The sequence below is a fragment of the Bacillus rossius genome, chromosome 15 (genome assembly GCF_032445375.1).
Source record: "Bacillus rossius redtenbacheri isolate Brsri chromosome 15, Brsri_v3, whole genome shotgun sequence".
Lineage (NCBI taxonomy): Eukaryota > Metazoa > Arthropoda > Insecta > Phasmatodea > Bacillidae > Bacillus > Bacillus rossius.
In genome coordinates this window covers 14728681-14754116 of record NC_086342.1, presented here as the reverse complement: position 1 = coordinate 14754116, position 25436 = coordinate 14728681, and the positions used below count along the sequence as shown (strand labels likewise).

Below are 25436 nucleotides of genomic sequence, written 5' to 3'. Positions count from 1 at the left end.
TATATATATTTATTTATTTATTTGTATTCCATTGAGCCTTCTTTTGGTAGAAACCATAAGGCTATGGAACATGTTATTTACATATTTACAGTTATACATATACATACAGTTTTAAATGTACACAGTTTTAAATACACATGCATATTTAGTTTTACATACATGTAACTTTGAAGTAAAACAAATAGTGATAAAAAATTTTGCGACCGACCTCTGAGTTGGATAGGAGAAGACTGGCAGCTCCGCACTGATGGAGGCCACGTTTCCCGCGCGAATACACAGAGTGCGGGAATGACTCGGGCTGAGTTTTGTGGCTTATTCGCACAGTGAATAACCTTTGATTAATAAATACAATCGATGATGACATTTTAATTAATATTTAACAAATCAAGGAAAACCTTAAAAGTTTGGTGATTAAATTTAGTGGATTCATACATGGGATTCCTGCGGAGGAACACGCATGGCATTCTATAGCCGCACGGGCAGCCATCGACCCATTGACATCGGGTTCGTTCTCTTCGTTGCACTTTCTTACACAGTTGTGGCATTCTTGGCACTCACACATTTCAGGGCAGGCGCCGATGTGGTATAACAGCCTGTGCGACAAAGGAGCACCAACAGTTGGCGCTCTTGACTCATTCAGAATGGGCGAGGGGTGTGTTCTGCCAGCGGGAATTGATACTGGTAGGTTAGGGACTGGGTTTTTACGTCTATAGGAGGTACATCGTCAATCATAACTTAATTTCCAAACAAAACATTATTTCACGCCAAAACACATTATACTGTGCTCTGATTGGCGCTGCCTTAATACTTAAGGATAATTTAATATATAACTCTGTCTTATAAGTCTTAAGTCAATATATGATTCGTATACGAATCGTAATAATTCGTACACGACAATTATTATAAACCATTTTACTAGTATGCATAGAGTCAAAAGTTAGGTACACAGCTAATTCTTAATTTTCATGTCACCTTAAGACTTTTAGAACTGTTGCGATATCGTTGATGGATCAATTTTTCAGATGCATCAAGAAATACAACAAATTTAATTTACATTTCAGAAAATTGTATCGAAGTGTCTTTATCTTACCTAGCATATTTAAAGACCTGTATTTTATAAGTGTAGTTATATTATTCCGTTGGTTGATTTTAATTATTCAATAAAACATTTTGTCTCATGCTGTATAGCCTTTTTTTTATATGTTATTCGATATTACTGAAATTACTTAGTATAGTTTTATGGCTGTAATTTATTTTTTGGCTATTCGTTTTTAGCGGGCTCTAGCCGGCGTGTGAACGTAAAGTAGGATTATGTTTTGATGTCGCATTCCATGACTGTATCATTTGTTTGTGTTAATCCCACTTGAAATTGGCTGTTGCGTAGTAAAGATGGATTCGTCTCTAGAAAGGCCGTATTGTACTGAATATTCTAAGAGTGCTAGAGCATCCTGTAAGGGATGTAAAAATCAGATTAGTAAAGAAGTATTGCGTTTAGGCGTGATGGTGCAGGTGAGTTTTTGGGTAGAGGTGTTTAGTTCAATGAGTAGAAAACTCACTTCCCGCCCTTTTTAACACATAAGCTTAGGCCTACGATGGTTTTTGTGGACCTTTCTGATACATTACAAACTTTATTCTAAAAAATCGTGACAGCCCTTCGGCGGCATAATTGTTTGAATTTTGGGTAATTGCTCCGTATAACCTATCCAAGTTAATCCTTATGGCATGATAATGAAAAAGTAATCGGGTGTCGCGGCCTTTTAGAACGGAAAGAAAAAAAATAGGATAGCGATAAAAATAACATTTAAATGAAATAAAATACTGAAAATCACACAAACACACAGTAACCTAACCAACATTGTGATAATCGATAAAAATGTAGTTAAAAAGATTTTCAAATTCAAATAAATAAATATCACAATTAATTACAAGAATATTATTGATGATAAAAATACTAGTCTGAAAGTCTAGGTCACTGTGACTTGAAGCTATATAATCACCTGAATGACAAACAAAATCATATTCATTCCACTCTCAGAAATACTAATAGTTGGGGGGGGGGGGGGGGGGGGGCATGGTCCTGCAATGCTATAAAGCTGTAAATAGGTTTTGGTAAATATGTAGTTTACGGATTATCGTCAAAAAATTTTTTAAAAATCTGAAATAACTTTCATTATATGCTCTTTTACGTCCTCTTTTCATTACAGCCTGCGGAGATAAGAAATTCCAATTACTTTTGGAGATATCGAATTTTTAAATTTTAATCACTATACCTGTACATTCACACGGCGTACACCATTGTTTTTTGTTTACGAGTATCAATTGTTTTTTATTGGATAATGTTGTCACGTGATAGTTCGTGATAGGCCAATATTCAAATGAACCAATAGGTGATGATTTGTTCATTTATTGTTGCGCGTTAAAAAAAATTACGTTCGTTCCTACTGTTTATTCCTTTGTTCCGGTTTGTTAGGTTAGGTCAGCTACATTATAAATACTTTAAAACTAAACAACCATTAAAATTAATTTTATTATTTTTAATTTCCTTTCAGTTTCAAAGTATTTATAATGTAGCTGACCTGACCTAATCTACCTTTGTCCCGTTTTGTTAGGTCAGGTCAGTTACATTATAAATACTTAAAACTATACAAGTAAAATTAATTGATATTATTTTTAATTTCCGTTTATTTTGAAGTATTTATAATGTAACTAACCTTACCTAATGGAAAATTTCTGTTATTTAGGCATTCACGCACACACGGCAAAATATAAAATGGTGACGGTCGAATGATTACATAGGTCTTGTATTGCAAAATAAGAACGGCAATATCTTCAAAAGTAATTGGAATTTCTTATCTCCGCAGGCTGTAATGAAAAGCGCATATAATAAAAGTTATTTCAGATTTTTAAAAAAATTTTTGACGATAATTTGTACACTACATATTTACCAAAATTTAGTTGGCAACTGGATTTTGTTTACTGTATTTTTTTATGTTTTTGTGTAAAAATAAAGTGGAATATTTAATCTCAGAATTATAGTCAGTAATAATCTAGTTGCAAACAGAATTTTCCATCATCCAATGCCTTGTACATATTATCAGCAATATATACCTTTTTAGAAACTTCATGGTATATTCTAAACTAAATAGAATAATCAGTAATGTTTTTTTTTTTTTTTTAGTCACGATTTATGGACAAAAAAGTACCAAATTGGTACCACGACAATTGTTTTTTCATGAAACAAAGACCGAAGTCAGTGGGAGACATCGCGGGTTTTGAGAATTTACGTTGGGAAGATCAGAAGAAGATTAAGGACAAAGTTGGTGAGTGAAATTTTTGTAAATATTCTGTAGGGGCTTGGCTTATGAAAATACGTAGTAGGATTAGACCGTTATTTTTGGATTTCCAATACTAAGATGATAATCATCAAAAGCCTTAGAAATCTTGTTCTCTGCAGAGACCACTGTAGAAAAATTTAGATATTTTCAGAAAGTAGTAGCTACTTATTTGCAAAATAAGAATCAATAATGAATTTGGTTAATTAATATGTAGTGTACGGATTATCGTCAAAAATTTTTTTAGAAATCTGAAATGATTATTATTATATGAGTAGTCCATTTGCAAACAGTGTTATGTCCACCAAAAATAAAAAAAAATGTTTTATTGCTCTATGTTGTTCCTTGGGAAGTCAGAATTTGGCTAAGCTAAACAGATTCCTGCAAAAGTTAAAACCTTACTAAAATCAATGTTAAAAGTTACCTACAGATGCAAAGTATGTTATGTCCTTCTGTGATTGAGTAGCAAATCGTGTTTTGTCCAACGTGTAATATGTCTGCAAAACATGTTATGTCCAATGTAAAAGACATAGACATTTTATTTACTGTTGCATATGGTGTTATGTCCTGATTATATCCCGAATTATTCATTTCACATTCATGCGGTATGGATATTAATATAGTGTACAATTTATGGTCCTGTCAATGTAATGGAAATGTTTTTATTTATGTGAAAAGACATTTTGTGATTGCAATGTCTGTGAAGAGAATTAATATTGTGTCCATGCCAATGTTGTCAACAGTGTATCAGCTGTCAAGACAATGAGATCTATTATTTAGTTGTCAGGGTTCATCCCATGATTCTCAGAGCATTCAGAACACATTTTGTTATCTTTGGACTGAAGAAAGCTTCAGAAAAGGCTCAAATGAGATTGCATCTGCTTTGTATCATCGTTTACAGAATACTGACCTGGCAGATGTTCACAGCATCCGCCTATTTGCAGACGGGTGCGGTGGACAAAACAAAAACAAAAATGTGGTAGGAATGTTATGTAAGTGGTTAGTTCAAGAAGCTCCTCGGCCACTGAAGACCGAAATTTTGGAATTTCCCATTGTTGGACATTCCTTCATCCCGCCAGATCACGTGTTTGGAAAAATTGATCGTGCTCTGAAGATGATTCCAGAAATTGTTGCCCCTATAGAATATGAAACTGTAATTAGTAAATTTGGATCTGTTATTCATCTATGAGATACTTGCTCTGTTTATGACTGGAAATCAGCAGCAGAGGATGTTCTGAAACCAACAAGCTCATGGCATTTCCAATTCCAAAAGTCCAAACGGATGATTCTCACACGCTCCAAAGACGGGAATGTAGTAGTCCAGGAAGAGCCGCATTTCAGAATAGAGGTTGGAGAACCGAAGAGCATTGTGAAGAGGGGAAAACGTGCAAGAAATCTGGAGCCAACGACCATAGCGAAGGGTATTCAAATTGGAAGACCTAAACTGGACGATGTATGCAGGTTACTGACACACATTATGGCGAACAATGGGAAAGTGTTGAAAGGCTAAAGTACTACAAAACTGTTCTACACGCTAATGAAGATTCTGCAGAAGTTGAAAATGATTCCGACTTTGATGTACTTCCAGAATAAGATGTGGAAATTCAGATTTAAGCCTGGGTTCGTTGGCTATAACTATTTTTGTAATACTTCATTGTTAGTCCTAAGTTTCAGTGTTTTACAAGACTGTTTAGCAAGATGATAAAACATACTGACAAACAGAATCAGACAATAATTGTACATAATTGATGCAGTAGATAGCTGGAAAATGTGACAAATTCTATTATTTTGTTTGTTTTATTTTTTATTCATTGCTAGTTCAAAGTGTAAGTTAGTGTTTATAATACTGTTTAACATGTTAATGAAAAGTACACGAGGAGCAAACGTCAGGCAATGAGTGTATGTTTATGCAGCAGAGTGCTGCAAAATATTACAAACATTTTTTTCCCTTTATTTTTTTGTGATATGTTACATTTTTAGCAATTATAGTCATTATTGGTTAGTATTTTATGTTCATTAATAATAAATATATCTTAAAACTATACAACTTATCCCTTGTATAATTTTAATAAAAAAATGTTTTACAGTACCTAATATACAGACTGATACAAAATGTGTTAAGTCCACACCACAGATGCAAAATGTGCTTTGTCCAATGGTTTTTTCAATTTTATAATTTTATCTAAATATATATAACTCAAAGGTGACTGACTGACATAGTGATCTATCAACGCACAGCCCAAACCACTGGACGGATCGGGATGAAATTTGGCATGCAGGTAGATGTTATGACGTAAGCATCCGCTAAGAAAGGATTTTGATTAATTCTACCCCCAAGGGGATAAAATACCACTCACTGACTCACTCATCACGAGATCTCTAAAACTATACACCCGATTGACTTGAAATTTAGCATAGTTACTCATTTTGTGATGTAGACGCTCACTAAGAACGGATTCTGCGGAAATCCATCCCAAGGGGAGTTTCGTGGGCGTAATACGTATATCAAAATTTCCAGTTTTTGGTAGGAAATCACCATGGCAACGGCTGTTGCTTTGTTGATGCTTCATTGGTCTCTATGGCAACGACTATTTCATTGTTAGTGCAGTCCTCATCACCGTTGAAATTTTGCAGGTACTTTAAATATCAAAAATTGCCCTTTTTTTTCAAGTATATATATTTTACAGACTTGAAACTTCACAGTAATGTACCTTATGTTACGCAGGATGACATTTTCCGAAAATTAGATCCCATGGGTGGTAAAAACCAGGCAACAGTGGGTACTTTGTCTGCATGAGAACAGGATTTTGCATTGTTCATGCCTTCTGCGTCTCCATGGCAACGGGCATCGCGCGGCAGTGGCGTACCCACAATGAGGGGCATGTATAATGAGTGGCGCAAGTGTGATCTGCCTGTAGACTGCCGTAGCAAAGTACGGGTACATCAGTTGTACGTTGCGTGCACGAGTCGGGAAATCATTGGTGCTATTCATTTTCTCTCCGGTACATTATACAGCATTGTAATAAATTTTCACAGAATTTTTTTTTATTTACCATTACTGTAAATGGGAGATGTGGCTTAATTTTTTTCCATTAGTATAGCCGTGCGAAGCCGTGTCGGGCAGCTAGTAATTAAATATGATTTGTATGGCATGGATATCCCGTTTCCTTTATTTACTATTACATTATAAAAAAATATTTGCATATCTAAACCCATTTCTTTGTCTACCATAGTTTTTCGTGATTTCCCACAACTTTTTCAGCAAGGACATAACACTGTTTGCAAATGGACTACTCATATGCTCTTTTACGTCCTCTTTTCATTACAGCCTGCGGAGATAAGAAATTCCATTTACTTTTGGAGATATCGCCGTTCTTATTTTGCAATACAAGACCTATGTAATCATTCGACCGTCACCATTTTATATTTTGCCGTGTGTGCGTGAATGCCTAAATAACAGAAATTTTCCATTAGGTAAGGTTAGTTACATTATAAATACTTCAAAATAAACGGAAATTAAAAATAATATCAATTAATTTTACTTGTTGTATAGTTTTAAGTATTTATAATGTAACTGACCTGACCTAACAAAACGGGACAAAGGTAGATTAGGTCAGGTCAGCTACATTATAAATACTTTGAAACTGAAAGGACATTAAAAATAATAAAATTAATTTTAATGGTTGTTTAGTTTTAAAGTATTTGTAATGTAGCTGACCTAACCTAACAAACCGGAACAAAGGAATAAACAGTAGGAACGAACGTAATTTTTTTTTAACGCGCAACAATAAATGAACAAATCATCACCTATTGGTTCATTTGAATATTGGCCTATCACAAACTATCACGTGACAACATTATCCAATAAAAAACAATTGATACTCGTAAACAAAAAAATAATTGTGTATGCCGTGTGAATGTACAGGTATAGTGATTAAAATTTAAAAATTCGATATCTCCAAAAGTAATTGGAATTTCTTCTCTCCACAGGCTGTAATGAAAAGAGGACGTAAAAGAGCATATAATGAAAGTTATTTCAGATTTTTAAAAAAAATTTTGACGATAATCCGTACACTACATATTTACCATGAATTTTACTATATTGTTAGCCAGCACTTTATTTAAAAAAAATAACTTTTCTCTGAATTACTGTTGGCTGAGTTTACCAAAAAATTGATACAAAGAATGTTATACAGTAAGAGGTCTCTACTCTGGCGTATTCAGAACCATGCCCATGTCGCATTAGCAGTTTTGCTGGAATGTTGAACGCCACTATAGTTTCAATGGGAATATCAGAAATAATATACAGTACAGTGGTATCTAAAACAAATTTTTATAAGCTGTACTAACGAGGGGAGGTCGACTGCTCAGGACCACCTATTTCGTCCGGATTCACAGCAGAAGTAGGGTTTGGCTTGAAATGAAAATGATGCAGGTGGAAGCCCCATATGGCAAAGCATTTTGAGAATAAGATTTTTGTCACGTATAGGTTTTTTATACTAGCGTAACTTCCAAGCAGTAGTAGGCACAGCGGCCAGAGTTCGGAATTGTAACTCGAAAGTCGCGGTTTCAAAGTCCCTGTGTGGAAGCTATTTTCTTTGGCTTCTTTTCAATTTTTATGATACTTACGCAACACATGAAACAAAATAAAGCATATTATTGTATTCGTTAATGTTTTCACAAAAGGGTTAGAGCATCATAATTTTAACAGGCACATCATCGTGGAATATGTTGGGTGATGACGAGTAGCAGACGACCATTGTGTCGTGAAAACAACTGTAAACTCTGAGCGAACTAAAAATGCCGGCAGCGCAGCAATACAATGTGGCTGCCGAGGTCAACATCCGGAATACACCCGAAAAAATCTGAACGCTAGCAGCTCGATTGGTGCCGAACTGCAGACTGTGCCAAACCATAGAATGCCAGATGAAGACCTTATAACCTGATGTAGGTTGTGCTGGAATAAAATATTCTTTACTTGTTTCAATAAAAAAATTTTGGATGTACGCCATTGCAGTTTTGCGTTGTTTTTCATGGGAAAAAACTCAAGAATGCAAAATAAGAAATAAAAATTAAAAACCAACCCCTAGAGAACAAGCCTAAAGAAGCTGATGTCGAGCAGATTGACCATGGATTATAATTAATTATATAATGAATAAATGAATAATAATAATACTCAACAGGTATCATGGACAACATGACCATGACGACAGCACAGACCAACACATTCAAACTTTAAATATCAGACAGCACAAGAATTCTGTATAAGGAATTTATCAGCACAGATAAACATGGTTGGCTAACAAGACAGTTTCAACAAGAACAGGTAAAACAGACAGACGGCAAACCCAGACAACGCAGCAAACATACGAACACAACTATGATTATGAACAACACAATGACAAGAGCACAGACTAACACAGTAAGTTTCGGGAACTGGCATGCGTTACCGTCGTCAGGCACCAACAGACTGTTCCCCGTTGCATGAGTCGTTCAAAGAACCTCCTGTGATTGTGTTTGTAGATGCGTCTGATGCTGGGCCATCGAGTGCTGGCACGTCGAAGAAACGAAAAGGAGCTGTTCCACAACATTTGAAGGACTTTGTGCTCGAGTATGCAAAGTCCAGTAGGTCGGAGTGTCGTGGATGTGAAACAAAGATTGCCAAGGTGTGTATTATTACCATTTGCCTTTTTATCTTTCCAAATATGTTTTAGGAAAGGCTGCAAACAATTTGCTAAAATTTCCAGAGACCATTTTTTTTGCAGGCGCTTTTTTGGTCTCAATAACTCCCAAACATCCACTTTGTGACTGAAAAGCGGCAGATTTAGTCTAGGAAAGAAATTTGTGCAGTGATGTGTGTGTTTCGGAATGTTTGTATCTTCTCCAATTCTTCATTTAAGGGACTGGTTCGCATTTCGAAGAAGGACTACGAAAGTGAATCAGCCTTGATGTACGGCCCAGTGGACCGTTGGCACCACACAGAATGTTTCGCGAAGAAACGTGACGAGCTTGAATTTTTCGACAGTGGTAAGAATTTGCCGGGCTTCATGACGTTGTCTGCTGAAGATCAGAAAGCTGTTGCCGATGCCCTCCCGAAACTGGACAAGTGAGTTTTGTTTGTGCTAGTTCCGTAAAGCCTAGCTTAGATTGCAGTACAGACTAGATGGTGCGCATTGTTGCCTGGCTTGTTAACATAAGAAATGTTATTTTGTATACCATCTTTAATTGTAATAAATTTTATTATTATTATTATTTTTTTGTACATTTTGATTATTTTCCCATCATGTGATGCTTAAGCCATCTAGGCCAAGTTATGTTCAGTTGACACATTCATTATTTTCTTTTTGTGTTCTAAATGATGATGAATATTTCACTCATCCTTCACAATTTGAAAAACCCCGGCAGCAGATGTCTGTTGCATTTTTTGTTTTTGGAAAAAAAAATTTTTTTTTTGCCTTACGACCAGTTTCTGAAATGTTTTAGCATGTCTGTTGTGGAACTTCACCTCAAATGAGAATTGAAATTTTACAACCATTGCTATTTACTCGTCTATAATAAGAAATAGCTGTATTGTAATTTTGTGTGTTATCTAGCTGTATTGTAATTTTGTGTGTTATCCATACTTTAATGGTGTCATAAAGATTTGAGGAGCAGCAAAACAAATAAATAATAATCTTTGCATATCAAGTATGTATGTGTTTTGAAAATCAGTTCATGTTGGTTTAATTGAAGCACTAGGCTTTATTTAGTTTTGTTTAGATATTTAAATGTAAACTCATGTATGAACCAACTATTACAGTTCACTACACTACTGACGCAAATGTTTCCTTGAAACTATTTGGCTTTGTACAGCGTATATCAATCTAAATTTACTAATGCGATTTGGGTTCAATGAGTATATATATATTTTTTCAAATGCTTATCAATTTTATGGGTTTTGTTTAGCTCTTCAGGAATCTAGGTAAATTTATCAATGTTTTTTTTTGCATGCCTGTCAAAATAACAAATATAATATATTTGTAAACCATTATCACAGCCATAAATTTACTAACTCTGCTTAGTGCAAAAGTTTTGTGTTGTGTCATTTGCAGGAAAGGCTCCGATGATGTGGATAGTGCGCCCAAGAAGCAAAAGGTTGTTCCGAAAACTGAAAATGAGTCTGATGACGAGCTCAAAGAAACTAACGGTCGGGGCAAGGGCGGGAAAAAAGGCGCAGCGAAAGCAACAAAGACGCGAGGCAACAAAACCGACGCCAAGGCGGCCGTGAAAGACAAACTGAACGGTGAAGTTGATGCCCCGGACGCAAAGAAAATGGAAAAGCTGCTGCAGAAACAAAACAAGGAGTACTTCAAGTTCCGTGACCAGTTGAAAGACAGTCTCCAGAAGCGAGAGCTGACAGAACTTTTGGAGTACAACAATCAAGATGTGCCCGTGGGAGCAGATGCAGTAAGTTGTGTAATTTTGTAGTGTATCTGACTTTGTTAGTAGTGGCTCAATTTAATACCATTCATACTTTCATTGAGAAAATAAATATAAGAATCTAAATTTTAATTCTGCGATTTGTTTTGATGTTTTCTGCGTGTTATATATTCCTCATTATTTTAGAAAAATTATATATTTAGAAAAATAATGAAAAATTTTGTTTCCAAAGCATACTATTTACAAATTTTGAAGTTGATTTTATTGAATATATTAGCTGGCTGTCAGAATAAGTAATTGTAAGCCTAATAAGTCTGTGTGAATATCCCCTCTTGCCCCTGAACTGCTCACCATTGCTGGTAAAAATTTTGGAATATTTGAACATGTTTATCTATATTATTTTTTTATGATACTTATTACCCTAAATATTCTGTCCATTAAAATTCCCCACAAAATCACTCTAGGGCGTTGTGAAACAGAATTAATATCATTATAGAGATAATTTTTATTAATTTACAAAACAATTTTTTTGACATACATGTGTTTCAAGTACCTACTGTGGTAATTTTTGTGGTTGGAGTCCATGTGTGCAGTTTTACTTTTGATTGGTGTAGATTTTGGATCGACTTGCTGATGCCATGACGTTCGGCGTCCTGGCTCGTTGCGAAGAGTGCGACGGAGGCCAGCTCGTGTACAACTCCGGTATCGGCTACCAGTGCAAGGGCAACGTGACGGAGTACACCAAGTGCCAGAACGTGACACTGGAGCCCAAGCGATTCCCGTTCAAGGTTCCCCCCGAGCTCGCTCAGGAACACAGTTTTCTGTGAGTGCAAGTTTCATGTATTTTTTTTTTCTTTCCATTGGACGTGAGTGTCGTAATTAGTAATTACTAGAGGTGTATGAAATTCGCAATTGCGATAAATGCTAAATAGATGCGAAATTTTTCAATTACCTCGATTATTTGCGATACTTCAACATTTATTAAATACGTAATTTCTAAACATGCAACTGAAATCCCCAAAAACCGCGAACTCCATTTTAAAATTCACTCTGTCATTACTTAATACCTATGTGCGTTGTACATATGCTTTAATTATTTACAACAACAAAATCAAAAAAAATAAATGTGAGTAAACAATTTTTTTAAATTCTACAAAGTGCTAAAAATCACAAAATGGAAAATGCTATAAAATGCTAAAAATCACTTAATAGATGCTATAAATTACATTTTTAAATGCTCTTTTCATACACCTTTAGTAATTACCTAGGCATGCAGGTTAATTTTTTTACCTAATCTTGCATGAAAAGTTGAAAAGTGATGCAATTTGTTTGAAATAAAAATTATTTATTTGTGTAGTAGTGATAGTTTCAAAGTAAATGTTCTTCTGTATGTTCTCCTAATGTTTAGTTGTTTTATATATATAGTTTTACTTCTTTATGTGTGTTAAGGGTGATATTTTATCATACAACAACAAAATTTGTACCTCCATGTAACAATGGAAATGATTGTCCCTGTGTGTTCCTCCTGTACCCACCAGAGATGATGGACCCACGTGAAGCAGAATGCACTCGTGCATATCGGCTTTCATGAACATCATGGGATGTGCCATGTATTGGTGTGCCGAACAAAAACTGACATTTTGTAAACTCTATTAATCCAGAAATTAACACAGATTTATTCACCAAGAAAATTGTGTTTAAACAATCATGGCATAATATGTTTTTACTACTTCATTGAATTACTTTAAAAATTTTCTTTAAAATTTTAGTGTGTTTGTAAGTTACGTATATTGTGATAGTATAAATTAAAAAAATATATATATATTTTAATGCATTAAAAACAAAGTTTAACTTAACATGCGTAGATAAGTCCATGCACAATTAATTTTTCTTATCTGTGTGTAATCCTAGCACTTGAACATCAGTTTGATTTCAAATTCTGCCACACTGGTGACTTGGGCTTTGCATTCTCGTAGTCGTTTGGCACACAAAGAAGATACACCTGATATCTTTGTTACGTTGGGATGTCTGCCATGAACAATTATTTTTTTTTGGAAGTGAAGGACAGTAGCATGTATTCTTCCCGCATGACTCATATCCATTTATTCATCGGTGGCTGAGTCACTACCAAAGAATAACCATGGTGGTCCTGTCGCCTTCAGCCTTCTTTTCATGACTTTGATACTCTGAAGGAAAAGCAAACTAAATTCTCGGCCATTAATAGGGACAGGTTTTTATGGTGAAATGCGATAAAACTGAGATAACAACAAAATTCCTGAAATTAAAACAGAATTAATAATTTCCTGTCAATCAGAATTTTATTATTTAACATCTAAAAAATTCAAGAAAAGCAATATTTTGGTAATTTTTTTTTTAAACATAACTTACAGATAATTTGTGTTGTAAAAATTAATTATGTTCTAATTGATAACACATTTTTCATAATACCTTACTTTTACGTGGCAGATTTTTATGTCTACTTCTTGGAGTAATACTCATGCTTACTGAGTAAGTAACTCTCTGTCATTCACATAACCAGTATTATTATTTTTTAAATGAAACTTTTGTCACAGTCAAAAGACACTGTTTTGTAAAAATAATAATGTAAGGAAATATTTCAGTGTCTTGTATTTTTGATATTGCATCATCTGAAGAATAAACAGTATTTATATAAAAATAAAACAATAACACATAAACTTCCCTTATAAAAGAAGTGGATTTGATCTAAGGGTAAAACCATAAAATCTTGTGTCTAGCCTTTTGTTGCAACAGTTACACTACTGTGGGTCACATACTCATAAGCATATGCATTACCCCACAGCCTGTGCTGTGCATCAAAATTATTTTATAAAGTGCAGCTTACGCCTACTATTTGAACAACACATAAGGTTGTAAAATATCTTTACCTCGGAGGTAAATGTCTCATTCATTTATTTATAATTTTTACCATGCCCAACAACAGTTGAGAAACTGTTAAGGGGGTCACAACATATAAACAATCAAACAAAGATATTTACAAAAAAATATACTAGGGACAAAATTCAGGCACTGCCTGTAGGCAGACAGCAAATACAGAGCAGGCTCCATTAACATCCAGGCACTAAAAAAAACAGACAGGACGGAGACAGGAAAAAAAAAGTATGAAATATGGTTTGCCACCATGTCCGTATGCCCATTATCTCTGAAAATGCTTTAGTTTTCCTACTTATAAATCTGTATGTTCCTGCGAATTGGAGACAATTTTCTTATTACATTAGCTCATGTTTAATTTAAGTAAGACATGTAGATGAAAAATCATCTTTCGAAAATAAAAAATAGGTACTTGTTAGAAAATTATGTTAAAAAATTTTGAAAAATATCCTGATATTGGTTTGGTAGGTGTTTGTAGACGTCCTGTTTAGCGCCTAGTGTAAGTGTAAGTGTGCGTGTATTACAGTGGCAGCTATAAGGTGGCTCCCAAGAAGCGTCTGATGAATGTCACTGCGGTGCCAAAACCGAAGCCTGTCAAAGAAGTCTCTACAAAAGCCAGTGAAAAGAAATCAGCCAGTGAGTATTAAAATTAATTATGTAAATAGTTATTAAGTATTTACCTTTTAAATTAACTGTGAATGTGGTGTCTTAAAATTTTGAGATGGGTTCTTCATGTAAGCGAGTGATGCGTGTTTGAACTCACTGTTAGCCAAGTGAGGCATGGTGTTCATGGTATATAGTCAATGCCAACACGAATAAGATAATTTTACGTTAACGCTTTTTGTAGGCCAATTCGTAGTTTCTTCTGGCCATCAAAAAGCCTTTGCAGCAAAAGCCACGTGATAAACTATTGGTTACTGTAGTTATTCACTGTTAAATGATCACTAGTGACTACAATTAGCTCTGTTAAACTTTTCTTACATATGCAAAACTAAGTCTTCTAAATTCAAGTTCACGCTTTAATGAGCAAGGAAGTGATGTATAATAACAATTGTACAAATGTTAAAAGTAATGAGATTTAAAAAAAAACTATACAACGCAACAAGAATGACACAAACGTGCAAATGAGACATTTTTACAAACACAGCTGCATTAGAACCTTGTCATATTACATTTCTCAAGGTGGCAAAAGAAAAAAAAAACAAAGAAGGAACTATAAAATTAGCACTTGTCAGTGTTTAAACTTTTTAACGATGAACTCGTCAGGCTATGTAAATTAATTTCATGTAAAACCACTGATGGCTACTCTATGTTCAAATTGTCTTTACCAATTCAACAACACTGCCACATTTCTTGAAAATTGACTCGCGAATAGCGACGATGGCGTTTAGAGTGAAAATGCTTATGTCCAATTCCTTAGCCACTTAATTAGTTTTTTATTTTTTTATTTTTTTGATTCCTATCTGTGAATGAAATCAATTCAACTCTACTAGCAATATAAAATACTTTTTTTTTGTGCCAGTATAGAATGGTTGCCAAACTAATATATAGTAGTGGGGTCCACTGATCCAAAAATCTGGCTAATTTGAACATGTTTAGTGTGAAAACAAGGTATTAAAAAAAAATTTTAATTTATTTTTGATTTCGTTGAATTAAATTGGCAACATTGTGCACATAAAATAATTTACTTACAGAACGAAATTACAATACATCATGCCAAAAATACTGTAGAGTATTCTTGTGTTGTAACACCACAAAATTAATCACATTACACATATAAATAGAAAAAAATGAACAAAATCTTCAAACTAAAAAAACAGTGCAAACTATGAACAGAACAAAATGAACAAACTCTATAGTGGTGAATAAGATAAATTATCTTATCATAGCTGAAGAAAAAGTAATTTTCATTTGCCACTGTGTACCTAATGGACTTGAAGATGCAGTGTTTTGCCACCGCTTCATGAACATGGGATCTGTGGGTGTTGTTCGGGGTAGCAAAGTGCAAGGTCAACAACAAGTCACTCAAGCTACTCTGGGCTCGTCGTCACTTTCTTCATCTTGTTGGGTGGGGTCTTGGGGGTTTACGGCTGTCACAATACCCTAGTCGGAAAGGTTTTCATAACTAGAGCCATCCGCTTCTGTCCATTCATTGATGTTTGTTTCGACTGCCTCTTCTCACCTCTGTGTTTGGTGTAAGAATTCTCTGCAGTATTTCACTATTAACTGATTTTTAACAAGACTGGCAGTATTGTATTTCCTCGTCGTCATAAGGCAGGTCCAAGTCTCCCCCCTCCCCCTGCTTTTATCAAAGCCATTTCATTATATTTATAGTTAAAAAAATTTCTGCTATTCATATACTAATTCAATAGCGGTTGGGTGATTTTCATGTAGAAACGTAGTTGAAAACACAATTGGACAATTTGCATATATCTATCTATCAGTATTGCTAAGAATTGTAAATTAGATTTTGTGTCCGAGTTTCATATTATAAGTATACATATAATGTAACATGAGAACGTTACCGAGGTTAGATGTTGCACGCCTGTGGCGAGTACTGAAAGACACATTTTTTTTGTTACTAATCTCTCAGCACATGATTACGTAAATACAGTTACAACTCGGTAAGCCGCTTGCACCGACGTGACATGTTTTACACTACTTTCTCATGTTGGCCAACTAAAGTACTACTAGCTCGCTGTAGGAAAGGTTTTGATGGAGATTAAAAACTGACGAAAACTAGCTTCTACTGCACAGCTTAGGTTCTCCCCCCTTCCTTCTTTGTGACAGAGAGGGGAGTGACGGAAATTCTCTGTCGCAAAGAAGGGAAAGGGGGGAACCTAAGCTGCGCAGTAGAAGCTAGTTTTCGTCAAGTTTTTAATCTCCATCAAAACCTTTCCTACAGTGAGCCAGTAGTAGCTTACTTGTGACGATGCAGACTGCAGCAACGACCTCTGGTCGGCCGTTGAAGCCGGTTGCGTTGGACCCACATCGTAATCAGTGCTTCTGAGAAGTCTCTGAATACTTCAAGTTTTTTATTTCCCCACGCTGCTGTGTAGTGGCAACCATTATCCAGCATCCTCTGCCAAATAGTCGGCAGCCCTGGACTTCCAGCCGGAAGTCGGTCACATTTTTCATCATGGCGGTGAGTAGTACCACGGTGCAGCCTCACCGTTAAATTTGTTGTATTGTAATGGCATCTATGATCGTTGTCGTATACAGTCCACCCGGTTATCGCGCTGTAACACTTGTAATGTGACAATGCAGACTGCAGCGACAGCGTGTGGTCGGCCGTTGAAGCCGGTTGCTCCGGGACGGCGGCCTTGTCTGCTTGGTAGCCTGTGAGCGAAGGCCCTGGTGTGGTGGTGCAGGCCGGTGGAAGAGCCAGGCGAGCAAGGTGACGGTGCAGCTGAAGGGCGGGGGCACGCTGGTGGACCCGGAGAGCGGTCTGGCGGACGTAGCCCACGTGCTGGAGCAGGGCCGCAACAAGTACTGCACGGTGCTCAGCCTCACCGACATACAGAAGGGCAAGAACTCCTACTACAAGCTGCAGGTCCTCGAGAGCGACGCCAAGCACAGGTGGGTGCCGGGCTTTCCGTGTTTCCGTGTTTCGTTTCTAAACTGCTGTGTTTTCAGAAGCGTGGAAATGGCCGGAACACGTGTTTTCGTAAAAATACCGTATTTACTCGCATATAGGTCGCCGTTGCATACAGGTCGCACCCATAATTTGAGGTCTTGGAATTTGGTATTTAATGTAGGCATGAAACACCCGGTACGGATTCTTGGAAGCACTCGAGGGACTTGCGTCATGCCTTTATACCTTCATTTCCCCCACCATACAGTGTTACGGCCGCAGCTCGGATCTCGCATTTTGGCTTGTGCGCGACTAGGAGACAGCACGCCAGTTCGGAGGTGGTGCCATGCTAGAAACACCAGCGAAGTGTCATTATCATCATCCCACCCCACCAACACAAGTACACCCGTAACTAGGGGGGGGGTAGGGGGGGGGGGGGCTCTGCGGCCCATAAATGTAACTACCTAATTTAATGTAGCGTAGAGTAACTTCACGTGTGCTGGTTCGGTTCAGACCACAGCAAGTTGTAAAATTTAAAAAAAAAAAATTCTCGACCATAGCCATTAGTGTTTGGGCCTATGGTGACCAAGGGTGTGTCCATGAAGGAATGGCTCCCAGGAAAGTACGCAGTCATAATTTTACACCAGGATATTTTTGTTGACAAATTTTGTTTTCTTTCTTCTTTTGAAATATCTCTTTGCTTTTAGTGCCACTGAATAGTGATGTTTCACTTTGACAGATGAAATTGCAATTTGTGTCTATGTGAAGAACTCACATTACAATAAGATATGTATTCAGAAAAAAAAATAATTTTTTTGAGAAGATAAATATTTAAAAGTGTTTTAATTGGCGATTCATTCTAAACTAAACTGAAGAAAACTAACCTCAAAACTGTGGATTTTCTATCCTGCTGCAGTGCTCATTTATAAGGGTTTATTTTTAACTGTAACTGTGTTATGTCGTCTCCAGCCGTGCCCATTTGACTTGTCACGAGCTGACACTTTAATGTCTAGTTTTTTGTATTTGCATGTTTTTTTTTTGTTTTTTTTTAATGTTGCAGCGGTGGGCATCGTTACTGGGTGTTCCGAGCATGGGGTCGTATTGGCACTACCAGGGGAAATGATAAAGTTGAAGAATTTGACAGCAAGGAAGAAGCTGTCGAACATTTCAAGACCTTGTTTCTTGATAAGACGGGAAATGCTTGGGAGAACAGAAACAATTTCAAAAAAATGCCTGATATGTATGTGCTGATGGATATCCAGTACGTTGAGGTATGTATTCCATATTTTTAATTTATTTATTTAAATCTGATGTTTTGTTGTTTTGCAGATGTTAGTGTTTTGTAATTGCTGCATGCAAATTTTGGTTCTTGAAGATTTTTATATTTACAAGCTTTATGATTATGTTTTAAACTTAGAATTTTCAAAAATATACTGTGGTAAATACTTAAATGAAGCATAATATTTATGTACATGAGGAAGAGAAAAAAAAAGACTTGTATCAAAGTTAGTAGTTCAGTTAAACTAAACAATTTTTGTAATCTTGAAGGCATTTAAAAAAGTATTTTAATTATCATATAAATACATACCTACATATTAACTTTGATTTTGACCAACCATTTCTATCATCCTGTGACTTCAGTAATGCTAGCTGAAATGTCTCTATCATGATTTTTCATTTGCCTGACAAATATATGAAATATTTAACATTTGGCACTGAATTTAGTTTTTAATTATTATTTTTTGCTGTTCTATGTTCACAGGAAACTGGGACGCAAGCATTGATGCAACCCTGCAAGGTGGAATCGAAATTGCCCGTGCCTGTGCAAAATTTTATCAAGATGATCTTTGATGTGCAGGGAATGAAGAATGTATTGCTTCAATTTGAGGTCAGATACTTTTTTTTTTCCCATAAAAAAAAATCATTGTTCTGTGCTGGCAGCTTCTGGTTGTGTTATATATGTTATTAACCTCTTGACAATTCCAGTAGTACTCTTGTCTCTACGATGTTGTTCTTGAAAGACAACTTAACAGTTATTATAATAATAATAATGTTCGCAGGCTTTCGCGGCCATTGTCCGAAGTAGCTTGGCTTCCGGGTTGTAGCTGCGTCCTTGGAGAATTATTCGCCAAGGATGCGGCTACAACCCGGAAGCCGAGCTACTTCAGTTATTATAATAAACCAGAAGTAGGAATTATTTTGCGGTCTAAAAAAAATATTATGTGATACCTAAATAAATTGAGTAATTATCTTATACAGGACTTAAAATTAATTTGGTTGAAGAGTCATATACTTGTAGAACATGTGAGTTTTTTTTGAACCCAGTTGGACCTGGAGAAGATGCCGCTGGGGAAGATCAGCCGTCGACAGATCCAGCAGGCCTACAGCGTACTGACAGAACTACAGGAACTCTTCAAGTCGAACGGTCCTGACATCAGGTTCATCGACGCGTCGAACAGGTTCTACACGCTGGTGCCGCACGATTTCGGCGTCGACAATGCACCAGTCATTCGTTCCGAGGATGTCATAAAGGTATTGTGGGTGGTTGGTTCCCAAGGTGTTCATTTAGGGATTTCATAAAATACACAGCAGGCTCCGCTACATCACATCCTGCAAACTCGCCTCTTCCTTGCATGAAACCTCTGTAATGCAAGCCAAACTTTGAGAAGTTGCCAAAACATTCCTGAGGAAAAAATTAGAGGTAGTTGAATGTTGACGAAGGTAAAACTGTTAGTTATAAAACAAAATTTTAAAATAAACTGATTCACAAAGTAAGAGCTATATGTATTTACATTCAATTTAAAGAGAGTATATTTTATGGCAATGGCAAATACAATCTGTAACGGTTCTTTGAAGAACTGTACCCCTAACACACATAAGGCTTAAAAAACACAAGCAATAAATAAATTTTATATTTGTATTTTTATAACTTTTAGTTCTTCATGTAGTTAGTGTTTTGAGTTACGTACACTTGCATTAAACATGTTCGACTATTCATATCGAGGGCATCATACCAAAAGGGGTATAAACGAAAATGCAAGTTTACAGGGGAGTCATTTAAAGTTTGGCTGTTTTTCCCTTCCTTTGTCTACATAATATGGTATTATCATTCGATTCATGGTTATGTTTTTCAGAAGCTCTGAATAAATGTTTATGAACCTAATTGGGTTATATTACATTTATCTCAATATTGCCCTTCTGGTATGATGCCCATATTATGTAAAGGTATAAACCAAGTTTAGTTGAGATGTTTTTTCATTTGATTTACTGTCATTTTTCCAGCAAAAAGTTGAAATGCTGGACAGCCTCATGGAGATAGAGATCGCGTACAGCATGATCGGTTCGGCCGACACGCACGACCCAGACGTGAATGTCGTCGATGCCCATTACAAGAAGCTCAACACCGACATCTCCATTCTGGAGAGGGACTCGGAGGAGTTCTCGGTGATCGAGAAGTACCTGCAGAACACTCACGCCGAAACCCACTCGCAGTATTCCCTCGAGATAGTCGATGTGAGTATCACTTCGCTGTTCCTTGTTGAGGAACTATACCGTGTTGGGAGACGGTTGCGTACGAATCCTTCAATTTCATTGAAATTTTAAGACTTAAAAAAAAAAAAAATAAAAAAAAATAATATTAGCATTTATTAATTGTAATTAGTTTTAAGTAGTGATGGGCCGAATCCCAGTTTTTGTCTAATCCAAATCTCGGTCGAATCCCAAAGCGTATCTTTATCTACCTCTCGAATCCAAATCTAGGTCTTAAGGGTCAGAAATAAAATAATGTACAAGAAATGAAAAATATTAGCTATGGTTTTAAAACATTCAACCATTTAAGTTTTTTTTTTCCCGCAAACTAAGTTTCCACAATCAATACTTAGTTATTATATTATTATTTATATAATTACATGTTAAAAATACACTATCTTGAATGGTAAACAAGATAGGTAAGAAGAAAAAATTTACCTAGTAAAATTTAGAGGTTATCAGTAATGAAATTGTTTCAAATTATTTTGTATTTTTTAAATATTTTTCTTTGAATCATTTTCCTCGAATATTGAATCCTTTGAATACTAAGGATTTAATGGTGTTTGAGGATTTGATTGGCCCATCCCCAGTTGTAAGCAATTATAGCTAGAATTTAGCGGTAATATACCTATTAAATTTAATTTTAAACACAATTTGGACATGTGTTTAAGTAGTATTCACTATTCAGTAACGTAACAAGTCTTAAATCTTAGTAATGAATTTTGTTACATAATTCAAAATTAAAAAAAATAAGTAAAAACAAGTTAAATATTGGTAATTTAAAAAAAAGTGCACATCTTTTTTGTTTTCTGTACTTTTTCCTTTGTTCAGGTGTTCAAAATTGCTCGCAAAGGGGAGGAGTCGAGGTTCAAGCCGTTCAGGAAACTGCCCAACCGCCATTTGCTGTGGCACGGCTCTCGAGTCACCAACTTTGCCGGCATTCTGTCCCAGGTGAGGAATACATGCAAGATAATTATGTATTTATTTATATTGGTGTTTAGATTTTATATGTTTTTTTTTTCCCCTTCTCGTATGTCAGTCTAATGTGCACATTCTTGAATATATATATTTTTTTTATTGGCTGTTCTATTCTGATTTTTAAAACAAGAAATGAGGTTTTTGGCAAGCTTTAGTCAACAGATACTTCACGGGGTAAATTTGCTGTTGCGGCCCGAAAGTTTTGCGGGTGGGTTTCGACCGACTCGAGTCATCTTTGAATAGGGTGCTTGTATGTTGCGTACTGCCCATATGTTGGCCTATATGCATAAAATATTCAGAGAGTTTTCCATAAAACCTAGTTTTTAACGTTTACGGTTTCACAGTCACTCTGTGAGGGACTTCTTAATTTCAAAAAGTGCCTAGGGCCCTTGCCCTCCTCTTTCCGGGATCTATAACCATGCTTTTAAATATATGTACTATGTTTGCAGTTTAGAGAGGTTCATATTAATGTGTTTATCTTTGTGACTTGACTTTTGACTGTTTTGTCGCTGTGTTTACATCAATGGTTTTCCTTCTCTTCAGGGTTTAAGGATTGCACCTCCGGAAGCTCCCGTAACAGGCTACATGTTCGGGAAAGGAATATATTTTGCAGACATGGTTTCCAAGTCTGCGAACTATTGTGCCACTTCGAAAATGAACTCCAAAGGAGTCCTGCTGTTGTGCGATGTGGCTCTGGGCAACATGTGAGTATTGCTTCGAGTGGTTTCTGTGCAGTGTCTTGTGCGAGTGTGTTTCGAACAGTGGGGGTCTTTGTGTGAAAGGTAGTGATGTGTCAGATCTTGAATTAAAATCACTAAGACTACCTCTAATCTATCCCACGAACCTGAATTTAGGTCTAGCTGCAGTACCCGGCCGTTGCTCAGGCTGAACACAGGGTGATATATTCTCCGTGAGTTAAAGAAAAATGGATAGCACTCTATGACAGTGTGGTGGACATTGAGAAATGACAAACAATTGGTGTTTGTATGTAACTGTTTAGAAGTTGATGCGCTGCAGTGCAATCTAGCGGCGAGTTACAATAAAATGGATTGCATGAATACCTTCTCCAAGAAAAAAACACTTTGATACGCCAACTTTCATGGTGATAATGTCAAATATTATTGGAGTTTATCAACGTAGAAAGAAAAATACAGAATAGCTTTACTGTTTGAATTTTTACAAAAAAATGTGTCTGATATCAATCACATTGTGTCCATGATTCAGATTCTGTTTTCAAAATACATATTGGAAATGTAACCTGCTAGAAAACAGGAAACACTGAAATGAAAATGAACATTAACAATAAAATGAGCAACAATGCCACCCGGTGGCAGAGGTCAGCAGCCGCAATCCACACAAAAACATCTGAATGCAAGCCGCTCTATTGGTGCCGGACTACAGAATGTGATGTAACATAGAATGTCGGATTAAGACCTACCTCTGTATTATAACTAGGCCTGTGCGAAGCTTCGACTAAGCAAATCAATCCAGGCTCTCTTTAATGTTCAGTTTTTCTTCGCCAGGATATTTGTGGTTTGTTTTATTCGAAGCTTCAGTTGTGATGCAAAGCTTCACGTCTGATGTGAAGCTTCGTATTTGTTGCAAAGTTAAAATATTGGAATCCTTATGTTTTGCACATGAAAGTATTTTTTTTTTTTTAGTATATATTTTCCTTGAGTAAAGTTGGTTATTTTCAAAAATCAAAATGTAGCACTCTCATTGCTATTACGAATGCTCTATGTTAATATTTTGCATGGTTATTTAATAATGTTTGCTGAATGATGGTATACATACGGCCCAATTGGTTGATCACTTAACAGTTCCGACATTACAAACGTTAAACAATTTTTTTAAACTTTAATCTTGTATTTTATAAGAGAAGTGTAAAACAGCTTGGATGAGAACAGTATTTTCAATTGGATTTTACTTGGCGAATACATATTTTAAAATTTTGATGTGATATTTGCTTTGCTTCAATGAACCAGTATTCGCACGGGGGTTTGTTGCTGTAGGTACGAGCGAACGGACGCCGACTACATCGAGAAGCTGCCGGCGGGCAAGCACAGCTGCAAGGGCGTAGGGATGACCCAGCCGGACCCCTCCGAGGTCTCCGCGCTGGGGGACATCCGTGTCCCCTTCGGCAAGCCGGTCAAGATCAAGCAGAGGTCGTCGTTGCTGTACAATGAGTATCCTTTGCTGGATTTGCAAGTTTTAAATACATTTACTCACACATTTCTTACAAAAATTATATCTTTAAACATTAATGAAGTATTGTTTTTAGGATTTAAATGACAGCAGTCAATACTAAATATTTTGATTACAATGATAAAAACAGTAAAATATTGCTTAGGGTACATGAGATTTATTCTTATGTGGTCCTTCAGGCTGATTATGTAGGGAGACAGTATTGGAAGCTGTTAAAATCTCTTATACTGTTTTGGTTGTGCGCTGTTAAATAATGCTTCAACATAATTATTTCTAAAAGCTGAGAAGTCAGACTCTAGTTAGCTGGTTGACAACTTCAACATTTCAGTTTGAGGCATGCGACAACTGATTTTGTGCTGTTTCCTTAACATGTCCTTCAGATACATTGTTTATGACCCTGCCCAGGTAAACATTAAGTTCTTGATTGTCGTTGACTTCAAGTACAAGTATTGAAGACGTCGAGTACAACAAAGATGTTCCTGAACTTTTGAGTGCTAGCACGATTGATTTGTTGTGGAAGTTTGTTGAGGTTATAAGACTGGATATATTCTTTATAAAGATTACCTATCTTTTATTTTCTGGAGACTTATTGTGCTCTTTAAAAATGTGATTTTTTTTTTATGGAGGAGCATTTTTTGCTCTTGTTTTTGAGCAAGGTAATATTTTGCATTGCATCGTATGTTTTCTTGCCAGGAAAGGATAGTTTCTTGTTCATTCGCTTTTATTCCACATGTCATTCCAGTACACATGTGACATGCACTGCTTTTTTTTCCACCAAAGACTTTTTTTTGCTTTCTTCCCTCCCACTGGTCCGTGTCCCAGCGACTTGGCAGTATAGTCATAGCTGGCTGAAGGAAGAGGAGACAGCAGCAAATGGTTCTCTCTGATTGGTCAAACACTCTAATATGCATAATTTTTTTTAAATCTTGTTCTGCACATGACGTTTGTCACTCAGTTAAATGCCATGTTGTCCTTTTGGGCTGCAAGATTCCAAATGTTACCAGGTGACATCTACAGCTGAGAGATGTTAAACCCGGTCACTGTTTCGAAAATTGTTTCATATAAGTAACATTTTTAGCATTGCATGATTTTTATAGGATGAGTATTTTAGTGGTAATCCCAAGTGTGGTCACTTATTCAATTTATATTGATTAAAATAAAAATCTTAATTTAAAATAAAACCACTAAAGTACATAGATAACTGGCAGCTTATCATGTATTACAGTTTTAAGTGGGCATAGCTAAAAGTCTCCTGTTCATTTTTTTTTTATCATATATTGTACACTCTAGGTTTTATTATGCATGTAGAAGACATGTGTCTAAAATGAAAGGTTAAAAATAGGTCCTTATGAGGCTGTGTTCAGTAATAAACTGAATTAAAGCAGTGTAGAGCTTGGAAAAATTAATGTGTTTGTTGTTGCCATCAAAATGATAATTTTGTCATGCAAGTGTAGTTTGAAGAAGTTGAAATACAAGTTTTTTGCTACGTA

The 25436-nt window shown here is 36.0% G+C and overlaps 1 protein-coding gene across 1 annotated transcript; it reads left to right on the top strand.

Annotated features, from left to right (window-relative positions):
* Positions 1 to 1259: 1259 nt before the first annotated feature.
* LOC134539658 (poly [ADP-ribose] polymerase) lies at positions 1260 to 25436 on the top strand. The gene is made up of 16 exons (XM_063381844.1): positions 1260 to 1509; positions 3179 to 3320; positions 8856 to 8998; positions 9233 to 9438; positions 10424 to 10778; positions 11366 to 11574; positions 14188 to 14297; positions 17033 to 17240; positions 18296 to 18506; positions 18998 to 19123; positions 19561 to 19767; positions 20518 to 20748; positions 21595 to 21714; positions 22285 to 22445; positions 23754 to 23927; positions 24327 to 25436. The coding sequence occupies exons 1-16, from the start codon at positions 1390 to 1392 to the stop codon at positions 24397 to 24399; spliced, it is 2796 nt and encodes a 931-aa protein (XP_063237914.1). The 5' UTR covers positions 1260 to 1389; the 3' UTR covers positions 24400 to 25436.